The sequence below is a fragment of the Haliaeetus albicilla genome, chromosome 19 (assembly GCF_947461875.1).
Source record: "Haliaeetus albicilla chromosome 19, bHalAlb1.1, whole genome shotgun sequence".
NCBI lineage: Eukaryota > Metazoa > Chordata > Aves > Accipitriformes > Accipitridae > Haliaeetus > Haliaeetus albicilla.
In genome coordinates, this window is record NC_091501.1 from 28,930,717 (window position 1) to 28,943,616 (window position 12,900).

The 12,900-nt window shown below is 39.1% G+C and overlaps 1 protein-coding gene across 5 annotated transcripts in view; it reads left to right on the plus strand.

Moving 5' to 3' along the window:
* The window catches only part of PACSIN2 (protein kinase C and casein kinase substrate in neurons 2), a 63,041-nt gene extending 58,326 nt beyond the window's left edge, over nt 1-4,715 (plus strand). For all 5 annotated transcript variants that reach the window (XM_069806980.1, XM_069806982.1, XM_069806983.1 and 2 more), the window contains one exon: nt 2,893-4,715. In XM_069806980.1, coding sequence (XP_069663081.1) covers nt 2,893-3,005 — 113 coding nt within the window. In that variant the 3' untranslated portion in view covers nt 3,006-4,715. The remainder of the gene's footprint in view (nt 1-2,892) is intronic.
* Nucleotides 4,716-12,900: the final 8,185 nt, after the last annotated feature.

Sequence of the window (12,900 nt, forward strand, 5' to 3'; positions counted from 1 at the left end):
GCCTTTCACTCGCCTTGCTCCTTTCTCAGTAGTGAAACTCTATACATCTCACTTTTCTTCTTTGTAGAAAAGTACTGTAGGCTTCTGGAGAGGAGGAATGGGTTGGTTTCTCCATTAACTTTGCTGAATTGTGCCCTGACAGGACAGTACTAACAAAATATGTGGAGCTTTCTCTGGAATGCACAGCAGCTAAAATTATTCTTCAGTCTGTAGACTTTAACTGCTCCTTTTTTCTCAGCAGGGGATGCAAGTATGCTAATCCTCTTGAAATATATATATTGTGCCTGTGAAGCAACAGGGTGGCATTCCAAGGGTTTACAGTAACGGGCCTTTCAGTGGCAAAACTATGCAATGTTTATACACACAGATGTAATAGTTAAATACAAAGTTAGGTATTCTGTGCTTCAGTAGCAGCTGTGTGACTTGCATTAAACTATTTGAACCAAGTGGTTCTCAGTGTGAGGTCTGTAGAAATAAAGTACAGGAAGTATGAACTGAGATGTACGTACACTTAAAAATAGCTTAATACCTTTGAAGGAAGAGCATTAAAGTACATTATAACACCAAATTACATGATTTTATCAATCATAGGAAAAGGATGACATGCTAGGCTATGAATGCCCTTACAGAAGCTGAATTATCATATGGCTATAGTCAAACTTAGTTTTTAGGTAGAAGTATTAGTGTGACTAGGTTTACACTGAACATACAAAAGACTAAGGAAAAAAAATCACCAGGTTGTGCAGGAGCCAATTTAAAATGTACTCACTTCTGTGCTCCTACGTAGACTATGCCTAGACTCCTAAGCAGCTGTCAACAGAGGATTAATGCATTTTAGGGATCAGTTTAAATGTACTCAGATATTCTCAGATGGGATTTCCTTAGGCATTCAAAGAATTTGGCTACAAAGCTTTTGCGATCACCTCTAGGTACATGCTGTAGAATATATGCTCTGCACAGTGTCCATCAAACGTACTTTAATACATGAAACTCCTTTTTATTAGTGGAATACTTTATACATCTGGTGGGTTTTTTCTTGGCAAACAACTGTGGGACTCTTCCAAAGAGGAAGAATAACTTTGTTTATTCATATCTTGTGAGAGGTTTTATAATTGTGTAACAGGATGGGACATAACCATCTACCATATGTATCTCTCACCCTACTGTCTCTCTGCTGTGGCTGAGAATAAATAGCTACAGTAAATGTAGACCATGCAATGTTGTCAAAATGTGTTATTGTATATGCTATCTTTATCACAGTTGTTAGACTGTTTTCATTGTAACTGTTGTGCAGATGACATTAAAAGTGGTAATATTTTCATAGATCTTCAAGATCACTGAGTTTCCAAATCCTAGCTTTTAATACAAGTACAACTGCATTGGGGCTTACTGTTAATGCAGTGTGGGTTTTTGATAGTCATTGTTTTCACTCTTTATTAACATACACTGCATAGAAGTAGTAGAAACACTTGAAATTGTATACTGTCTCATTCTGCAGCACTAGAAACGGTGGAAAAAATTGTAAATTGTCTCCATAAGCCAAGTACAGTCTGCAATGCCAGACATTTGTTCATAATGTTCTTTTATTAGTTATCTGGTAAACTTACAAACTAGAGGAGATGAGGCTTTAACCTTTTTTATCTAACAGAGGAGCCATAGAAGCTAGATATTTTGTGGAGATTTAATATGAAGCTTGTCCATTTCTACCAAAGAATTTATAGTCCGCAGGCTAGTTCACGTTCTCCTAAATGATACCAAGACTCTGTATATTTGTAGCCATTTGGGACTGTATTAAGTGGTTAATATCTTCAGCATGTATTTCCTATTGCTAACTAAGATGAAACACAAATCAATTTTATCTAGGGAAATAATTTGACGCACATAAGTTGTACAAGGAAATAATTGTTACTTAATGTAGCCTTTTTTGCCTGGCTGAGGTGGACATTCATTTGCTTATATGCAGCATCTTGGAGTCTGCAGACTTTCTAATGCCACAGTATTTCCTGAGGATGTAGAAGATTAGATGTGCATGATAATCAAAATGAGGTTGTTATAGTTCCTAAGTGCCTGAATGGATAATCAGTGTCAGCCTTTGCTGTGTAAGTTAGAAAGCAAATTCTGAGTTATTTTTTCTGGAGCTACAACTGTACATCAGCTTCCAACAACATAAAGCTAGAGCAGTAAAAGGGGAAGTTAAATCCCAATGCTTGTATTTCTTAAAAAGATGAGGAAAGGAGAGAGAGAGAGATGTAACAAAGTTTAAGGTAGAAGATTCCTTTAAATCTTTCTGCATCACAACCTAGTATACACTGAAAAGCTGCTAGTATAATTTAAGGCATGGCAGTAAAATTCTCTTGTTTGGTAGCATTTTCCTCCTTATGTTCCAAAAACTCTTAGAGGCATATATACTGACAGTAAGCCTAACGAAACATTTATTTCACTTGCACTGACATTTTGCTGAGGGTCATAAATGTAGGATTATTCTGCTTGTTTAGCGGTAGTTGTACTATCTGCAGCTATCTTCGACTGTTCATACCCTTTAGATATATGGGTGTCTTTGATCTTATAATGAAATAACACTGCATATAGTTTCAAAAGTTTGCATTCTTTATTGTGCTTTAAAAAATGCTATGACCTTTTTGAAATGCCATCAATGTAATGTTTTAGTTTCAAAGTAGCTTGCTGCTTCTCATTTTCTTGAAATTGGGGGCCTTTCATCCCATAAGCACATCTGTGAGTGGTATTCTTAGTATCAAAAGCATGAAGAGCAAAGAAGGGAGGGTTTCTACTGGGGCCTGGGGTGGGCAGGGGAAGAAAAGGGGACATGTGTCATATCTTCCTGGTGTTACTTCAAAGGTTACAGTTCGTTAACAATGTTCATTCTTTGTTCAGGGGATGAGTTAACTAAAATGGAGAATGAAGATGAGCAGGGTTGGTGCAAAGGACGTCTGGACAACGGACAAGTTGGTTTATACCCAGCAAACTATGTAGAACCAATCCAGTGACAAAGGACAAAGTTAATAAAGAAGTGTTACAAAAGCTCTGTAGGCTTGTACAGTATATATTTAAAGTGAGAGGAAGCTGAATGATGTATAGAGTGTATATATTTCAATGAAAAGGTGAGAGCTTGATACTGAAATCATGGTGATTTAAAGACAAAAGTTTGAACTAATAATTTGACATTGTTTTCACAACTTGTGCACAATGTAAAGGAAAGGGGTTAGGTTGAAAAAATAGTATGATAGGAAAAATACTTTTTAAGCTTTTTCTTCCCACATGGTCTGTTATTGTGAATCCTAAACATTTTTGCATTTTCTATGCTTCTGCCTCACCCTACCCTAGGTATGTGGCTTATGCTCACTTTTGTTTAATCAGTTATTTTAAGTGACCTTCAGTAACTTGCAACTTGAATTTTAAAGATTATAGTTAATTTTCTATTTGTTCTTAGCGATGTCTGAAAGATGCAGTATTTTTTTATTTAAATGCTATGTAGTTAAGCACCTTTTTGTATGCCTGGATTTATCTTTACTTAAATTATGTCATAGATTTAGTCACCAGTTGACTGAATGTAAACTCTTTCCATGTTGTAGTAATCTTTCTATGTTGTCAGCATGGCTTGAAGTTGTAAAACAAATACTGTATTTAATAAATATCTGTTACAGGAGGTTATTTGTAGCAGAGATATCTGCAGGTGTCATGGGTTGGGATTCTATTACGAATGTTGTTTATGTGGTTTGACACTTAAACTAAGAGTTTTCCATCTAGATCTTAAATGGCACTCAAAGATGAATTATGCATAAGTCCCAGAATACTAGCTATTTCCAGCACGTTTGCAGGGAAACAAAATAATCTCCTTTAAACTGCTTATGACTTTTGGGTGGTTTGAAATGTTAAATCTGTGAAGGCTAACTTTTTTGAACAGAGAAGACTGTAAAATAGACTAAATGCTTTTTATTAAGAGCATATCTATGTTGTGTATATGTACATATAATTTGATATTCCAAAATATAAAGAGCATGGCTATTAGTTATCAAGCCTTTCAATGTCAATAAGATTCAGACTATTTTAAGAGTTTAAATTATAGGTATATTTAAATCTGCTTTCCTGCCATATTCGTTACTGTACCATAGCCAAAGTATTCTGTGATTAGATTTTCAGAAGTACAGTAAATACAGTAACATACTCAAAATCAGTATTTGTGGATAAATTTGTGGGTTAAAATATAAACTAGCTTTAGTCCTTACATGGATTATTGTAGCAGAACACTGTAAAATCTACATTTGTTTGCAGTTACAACTTGGCCATCTGTAATCATGTCAAATAGTATGCATTTGTGACACTTAAAACTGGGTTGTAAAATTACAGCAGATTTGTGTTTAAAAAAACTTAAGTATCAGGTAAGTAGATATGCTTATGTTAGGAAGCTACACTGTAATGAAGCTAACAAACCTGTTTTGAGGTAACTATAGAACACCGTTGGTAGTCTTGAACTTTATCATTTGCTTTTTGAGCTTATAGATATATTTAGTCATCGTTTTCAATTAATCAAAATGTACAAGCTTAGAAAGTGAATGTATGTATATGTCTGTCACAGAAAACTTACCAACATAATTGTTCATCCACAAGACGGTTACTAAAATTGTCAGGAATTACTGGTTTGGGTCTCTGTATTGTAAAATATTTTAGAAAACAATAAAATCTCTTAATCTCTTAAATACACAGAATGTACCTTTTACTATTTCAGTGTATGTGAAAATATTCTTATGAAGCAAATAATCTGTGCATTTCATTGCAATTCAAGGTGACAAAATCTGCATTGTCTAAAAGAGCCATAAAGAGAATTAGGACATTAGTGGCATTGTGCTGTTAACAAAAAAGGGGAGGTGCAGTGCATAGCAGCTCTTGGCAAGATATTCCAGCAAAATCTTTATGGAAGAAGAGGAGACCATGTGTTTCATGGGTATGCAGAATCTACTGTGATGCTGCTTTCTGTGATGTAGTCAAGTCTGATATAACTTGGGTGAGCAGCTAGGCTTTTTTTTTTTTTAATAATATCTGAATCTTTTCTGCCTTTTTTGAGTTTTCTGGTTGACTGGCAGTGATTAATGTAGTAGTGTTTGTGATGGCTAGCTGAAAGTTTATCTTGTCTCCCCCATCCATACTGCATCTTTTAATCTAAATAAAGTACTAGTTCTTTATGCTGGCTGTCCAGTTCAGTGAAGGCACCATGGAATCCAAGTGGGTCTCTAATCCAATGGAATCCTAGAGGTCTCTAGTCCAGTGTCCTATTTAAAGCGCAGTCAACTCTGCATTCAGACCAGGTTGCTCAGGCCTTTGAGCTAGTCTGAAAAACTTCCAAACCTCTCTGTTCCAATTCTTACAATGTTTAATTATATTTTTTCCCCATTTTATTTGTGATTAGAACCTGCCCTATTGCAATTTATGACTGTTGAGTGTCATTCTGCTGGGCTTGGATGGAGCCTGGCTCTGTCATTTTGGTAGCCTCCTCATAGGTGCTGGAAGGCTGCTCTTGGGACCCCCAGACTAATCTCTTCTCCAGGCTGAACAAGCCCCATTCCCTCAGCCTCTCCTCACAGTGCTCCAGTCCCCTCACATCCCTCCACTGTACTTGCTCAAGTTTATCAGGATCTTATACTAAGTGTGGGTGGGGAGGGTGTCCAAAACCAGACAGTGTCTTCCATAATACTGAGTAGCAGAAGCTAATGGCAAACTTACTTATAAAACATTTTTTAAATAATAAAGTATTTTTATTTCACTGCTAACAAGTATAAACAATAGGCCATTTTAAGTGCTTGAAGTTCTTATTAGACTTAATTTCAATGAGAACTTTGGTTAACAGACTTGGATTTGGTCAAATGACAACTACTAGTTTCATCCTCATTTTGAATGGACAGCTGTTTACCTTGCACAGATGAATTCAGTTGAGAATTTGCTTTAAGAACATGGATCTTACCTCATTATCTAGTATATAAAGTTTGCATATACTCATCATAACCAAATTTAGAATGAGAATGCAAGGGACTTCTGGTGGCTACCTAGCCCAGCCAGGGAACCTCAAAGCAGGTCTGGTTAGAGCAGGTTGTTCAGGGCTTGTCCAGATGAGTCTTGAACATCTCCAAGGATGAAGAGTCCACCACCTTTCTGAGCAGCCCGTTTTAGTGGTTCATCACTTTCACCATGAGGAATTTTTTTCCTTACGTGTATCAGTTTCTCATGTTTCCTCTTGCACTTCGCTTGTGCACCTTTAAGAGTGTAGCACCAGCTTCTCTATGCTTTTCCATTAGGTAGCTTTAGCCTGCTAGCTACACTTGTACTAATACAGCCCGGTGTGCTGTGGGCTGCCTTTACTGCAAGGACATGCTGCTGATTCATGTTGTTCACTTGGATACCTAGGTCTTTTTCTGGAGAGCTTCTTTTTATCCTGTCAGCATCCAGTCTGTCCTGCTGAGATGGAGTAACTCTGTGCAGGTACAGGACGCTGCATTTGCCTTTGGTGTTCATGAGGTGTTCCTGTCAGCCTGGTTCTCAAGAGTTAGCTCCCTCTAAGCAGTGGCCCTCTATAATCTGGTACCATCTGCAGGCTTGTTGAGAGTGTGTTCTGTCCCATCATCCAGGTTATAAAGGCATTAAATAATATTAGCCGTAGTGTCCATCCCTCAGGATTTCAGTTGGGTTTTGTATGCCCAGTCACAACCCTTTGAGCCTGACAGTCCAGACAATTTTCTATCCAGTCTATTTAGTCACCTGTTTGGTTGTAAGGATACTATGGGAGCCTGTGTCAAAAGCCTTGCTACAGTCAGTAAAAGTAAGTAATGAAGCCTGTTGAGCAACAATAGAGAAATTTTCCTTGTAAGTTTATCCTGTGTTTAAGCAGCTATACTTCACTTTCACAGGATTAAAGTTACAAGGTATAAAAGGAGAATATGCTGGTCAGAATGTAATTTCTCCCCATCCTGTCCTGTTTCCCTTAACATTCTGAAGGGAAATAGTATGTTTCAAAACTTACTTGTGTTTATTTGCTTGTACTGATTGAGCTCCCCAAACATTGCTGTGACCTTAGGCATGTTTCAATCTTACAGCATGAAAATACTTGCCACTTGCATAGCATTTCTTAAATGCTTTGAAAACATGTAGTGCCTGGTTTCACAAAAGCTGTTGACTTTTTAATCAGGATAGAATCATTTAGGTTGGAAAAGACCATTAAGATCATTGAGTGTAACTGTTAAACTAACACTGCCAAGTCCAGCACTAAACCATGTCCCCGAGTACCGTGTCCACATGTCTTTTAAATACCTCCAGGGATGGTGACTCAACCACTTCCCTGGGCAGTCTGTTCCTATGCTTGACAACCTTTTCAGTGAAGAAATTTTTCCTAATGTCCTATATAAACCTCCCCTGGCGCAACTTGAGGCTGTTTCCTCTTGTCCTATTGCTTGTTACTTGGGAGAATAGACTGACACCCACCTCGCTGCAACCGCCTTTCAGGTAGTTGTAGAGAGCGATAAGGTCTCCCCTGAGCCTCCTTTCTCCAGCCTAAACAACCCCAGTTCCCTCAGCTGCTCCTCATAAGACTTGTGCTCTAGACCCTTCTCCAGCTTCATTGCCCTTCTTTGGACACGCTCCAGCACCTCAATGTCTGTCTTGTAGTGAGGGGCCCAAAACTGAACATAGCATTTGAGGTGCAGCCTCACCAGTGCTGAGTACAGGGGGATGATCACTGCCCTAGTCGTGCTGGCTGTACTATTTCTGATACAAGCCAGGATGCTGTTGGCCTTCTTGGACACCTGGGCACACTGCTGGCCTGTATTCAGCTGGCTGTTGACCAACACCCCCAGGTCCTTTTCCGCCGGGCAGCTTTCCAGCTACTCTTCCCCAAGCCTGTAGCGCTGCATGGGGTTGTTGTGTCCCAAGTGCAGGACCCAGCACTGAGCCTTGCTGAACCTCATACAGTTGGCCTTGGCCCATCGATCCAGCCTGTCCAGATCCCTCTGTAGAGCCTTCCTGCCCTCAAGTAGATCAACATTCCCTCCCAACTTGGTGTCATCTGCAAACTTACTGAGGGTGCAGTCGATCCCCTCATCCAGATCATTGATAAAGATATTAAACAGAACTGGCCCCAATAGTGAGCCCTGGGGAACACCACTTGTGACTGGCTGCCAACTGCATCCATTCACCACAGTGATATTTGCAGTGATCACTGAACAAATTAGGTGTTTTGTCTTTTTTTAGTGTAATTTTGGTATTTATTTCCAGTAATTGATAACACCGATGAATTCATCTAGTTAAGATGGAACATCCAGAGAATCTTTTCAGGAAAATAACAGGCTATTTTATTAGAGAAGGTGCAGAGGTAAGCAGTTCCTGATACACAATACAAAGTAATATTAAAATTTCTCTTAAGTTGTTGCTTCTGAGACTGAAAGCTTGACACCAAAATTTTGAACACACTTTCCCCAAACTGCCTTTTAACTTACCTGTAAGCTATAATATGAACATATATATGATATTTGCTATACACATACAAGAAGCCAAAAGTAAAGCTATACCCTCAATGTAATAAACAAATCCATTCCTATTACCTCTTGTTGAGATGTCTGTGAAGTTTGTCTGATGTACTAATACTGTTCTCACCATGGCTGAACTGATTTTTTTTTTTCTGTTCTAACATCTTTCTTCCAATCACGTCTTTATTCATAACACTTGCAAAGCAAAAATTAAGGCAGACTTCACAATTGGAGATAAATAGAAATACTGAGGCTTCTAGTGGGAGATCCAAACAGACAATTAATGGGATGGTCTTGTACTAATCTGATATGATTTGCATGATTTTAAAAATAACAGTTGTTCGCTGTATATTGTAAAACAAAGAAGAAAAGGGATAGAATGGAGAATGCTATACTGAGGGTTGGATATCCAGCAGCAATACTTCCTGTTCTCCTGGAGTTGCATCTGTTTTAAAAAATAATTTAAGATTACATAATCTTTCTCTAACGTTTCTGGTTTGGCAGAAAGTTGTTCATTCACCTCAAAACAACAGGGAGCTTGCTAATTGTGGCTGAAAGCATACCTAGTGGTCAATTTGAAGAGCTGCAGATTCTGTTCCTGAAATGAGAGAATACAATATAATCCCAGTATTACTGGAATACTTCCTCATTTTGTTTGAACTAAAATATAAACAGCAATTTCAGAACCTGAGAAGGGTCATTTGGTAATTACTGCAGTAGACAATACCTTCAGTGTGTTTGACACCTAGCAGTTTACCTGCTAATGCTCAGAATGTATCATTATCAGCCTGCTTTACTTGCTTTCTCCTGTTAGAAATTCAGATTCCTCTGCGATACTATATTAATCCTTTAGCACAAAATTTCAAAAATACTTCAGGTGCTTCTTGAACCTTTCATTGAGGGGACAGTACCCATGTACATCTGAAAGTTTTACTGTGTGCCTGTCCACATTTCTAAAGGTGCAACCTCTTCTCTAAGAACGACTATAGTAGGTCAGATGAGGTCTGTGTCAGTGCTGTGTAGTCGGTGCCTTGGGAAGAGTGTAGGAACAGGATGACACACAATGATACTTCAGCCATGTTATTTTCAGTTTTCAATGATCTCTGTCTTTGGTCCTATTAAATAAGAAAAATTTAATTCTTTCCTCGTAGTTTTGAAAATTCAGTTCACTGCTTTTGCAACCACTGAACACCACACTATTGTTCATACAGATCTAAGTGAAGTAGTTCAGAAAAGAGAACCTGTAATCAGTTCCAGAAAGACAGCCAGTAATGCTTTTTCTTAGCAGTTGCTAGTTCTGACCCCATTAGATAGGTTCAGACTGTTATTTTTGTTTTGCATTTGACTTTGAAATTCCCTTGTTGCTTTATCTGGTCATTCAGTCCTGTACAAGATCCCTTTGCAGCTGTTTTCCACTTCTGTGATTGTAAGTAATTTAATATCAATAAACTGCCACATTTCTACTTGCCCTTTTTGTAGATAAATACTTAAATCTACTAGTCCAGGCATGAATCCCTCTGGAGGGGACACTGTTAACTTTCCACTTTTTATTACTGTAGTCAATAACTGATTTATTAAATGATCATTTCCTTTATTTCATGGCAGTTCGCTTCAGCTCTTCTGAGGGACATTAGCAAGAACTTTTTGAAAATCCAAGTCACCTTTTACCTTAGCTAGATCATTTTTCCATGAAATCTCCAACGATGTGAGGTAAACAACCATATCAGTTGTGAAGTACTATGATGACAGATATTTCTAGAATCCCTATGCAGAAAACACTGACATTTGATTACCCTAGCGTAGATGAAATGCTATCGTGTGGCAAATGTAGGTGGTTTTTGCAATGGGATGATACCTCTTGTAGCTTTGCAAGTCCCTTGCTTTGCTAATACAAACAGGCTTGCCTAAGCACAACTGATTATTGAGTGTGCAGAGGGGTTGTCGGTAAATTACAGTATAGTAACTTTCTGACTTTGTACTGGTCCATGTCGTTGAGATGTAGATGACTTTCATGAGTGGAAAGCTCCAGAAAACCTCACCTGTTTGAAGTGGTTATGCTTCTTGATGCTATCAGTACAAACAATGCATTAGTACTAAATAAAAATGTATTATTGATGTGTTGAACTAGTTTCAACTGGTTTTTAATGTAGTTACTAAACTTCATTTCCATATTGTGGGAGTAGGCATTTGGATGCTTGGTCTTTCTGCTCTAGAGAAGAGATTTTCTGTATGGACTGTTTGTACTGGAATGATACATGTCTGGGACTATGTTGTGTCTTTGAGGATATCATTTGCAGAGAGTGCCTGGCCTAAAACTTCTCAAGCTACAACTGTCATAAGGCAACATATTTTCATTATGCACAATGTAGCTGTGAGCGGTGACAAATTTTGCTCAGTGTGACCATGTTTTCCAAAGGGCACCAAGCCCAATTCATATGTATCCTCTGGCTCTAAGGGAACCTTTGGCACTGGGAAGGTAATGAAGATCTAGCTAGCATGACCTGGGACTATACCTATACTCCCATCTTTCTCAGCAGCGATGTGAAGAGAAAGCAAACAATGGGAGGCTTGATAATAACTGGAGAACAGCACTAGTAGAATTTTACAGAACTAAAAGCTTTGAAGGTTGGGAATGGCAGCAAATCTTTTAGAGCTGTGAGACAACAGGTGACCACTGAACCTGTAATTCCACACAACTCCATGGAGATACAAGTGCCTATCTCTGGTTATCAAATCAGCCAAAGACCTAGAGAACAGACACTTCTCAAGAGATAATCCTGAACAGCTATCCTCCTTTGTATTCATGTGTCCTGGCAGGACTGTCTGGCAAGATCCAGGAGCCCAAGACCTGTGTTGCAGCAGTTTGATAGGTGAGAGTAGGAGAAAGCATTGGAACAGGTTGCTTTGCCTGTGCTGCAGCAGCTCACAGAATTGCTCTGGCACCCCAAAATTGGGTGCCAACAAAATACTACAGGGAGAACCCATCCATTTCAGGCCTAGCCTGGTTAGGCAGAGAAAGGGGTATTAGCACAGAATCATTCAGGGAGGAGGGGCCTCAAAACATCTCAAGTCTAATTTCCTGCTCAAAGTGGGGTCAGCACTGAACTAGGAGCAGGCTGCTGAGGGCTTTGTCTGGTTGGGTCCTAAAAACCTCCAACGGCAGAGTTTCCACAGTTGCTGTGAGCAAACTTCTCCAATGTTTGATTCTCCTCATCATGAAATCTTCTCTTCATATCAAACTGGAACCGTATTCTGGGTTGTTAGTAAGAATAAGAGCACTTGGATTTTGATTTGCAAAACAGCAACACCCAGTGTCATATTCTAGCATGTGGGCAGTGAATTGCTCTGCATTTGCACCTGATTAGAGGGCTTAAAATACACACAGCCTTTCTAGGGAATGCCATAGTTGCCAGGCATTTGTTTCTGAGGGTACACATATAGCAGTCTTCCTCCATGTATATCTTTGTCAGACCAGCTGGCATGGAAGCAATTTTTAAATGGTACTGTGTGCACTGGGAATACAAATGCGTGTATTTTGGACATTCTTGGAAACCACTAGCAAGACATGAAATTACTACACTGAGGCATAACTGGCAAAGCAGTAGCTGTGGTCCACTTTCCCACCACTGCTGCTCTTCTCTGTGCCTTCCCTCTTTCTGCAATCTACTCAAACCAGACACTTGCTGAAGAACAAGAGGCCCACCTCTATTTCTGGAAACATTCATCACCTTTCAGGGCTTATTCTGATGGTTTCCATTATTTAGACTCTAGTTTGCTTCTCCCCTGGGGCTGGGCAAGGTCACCATTAGGGGGAGAATAGGATATGGAGGCTATTTCCAAAATTTCTTGAATAAATTGGCATTCTTCTGCACGGGCAAAGAAAATGACAGTACAACATGCTGTGGATAATGGGACCAGGGAAGGAATCTGTGCTCTTTGGACAGTTTTTTTGTCAAGATGAAAATATGCTGAGGATTGAGGACATAAGCAATGTCAGACCAGGGGAGTCAGTCTTGCTCACTTTGCTGGTCTACTACTGGGTCTGAGTAAGGACCTGCATTGCACATAACAGCTGCTTGCCAAAGCAGAGGACACTCCAGTGCCCAGTCTACGTGCACCCTTGAAGGTAAGTTTTTGGGGGTTTTTGTTTGTTTTATTTACTCAATGTGCAGAACAGCCAGTGAATTACGAGCACTGCCTTTTCACTGACGAGATGGACCAGCTCATCTCTTCCTTCTACTGTTATCTCCATTTGCTATATTACCTTTCTCCCACAACCTAGACGCTGTTCTAAGATTGCCTCCAGGACCTGCTTGCCTCCCTCAGATTCATAAGCATGTGCTAAATGCTTTTCTTCCATCTTGTCTAGAACTCA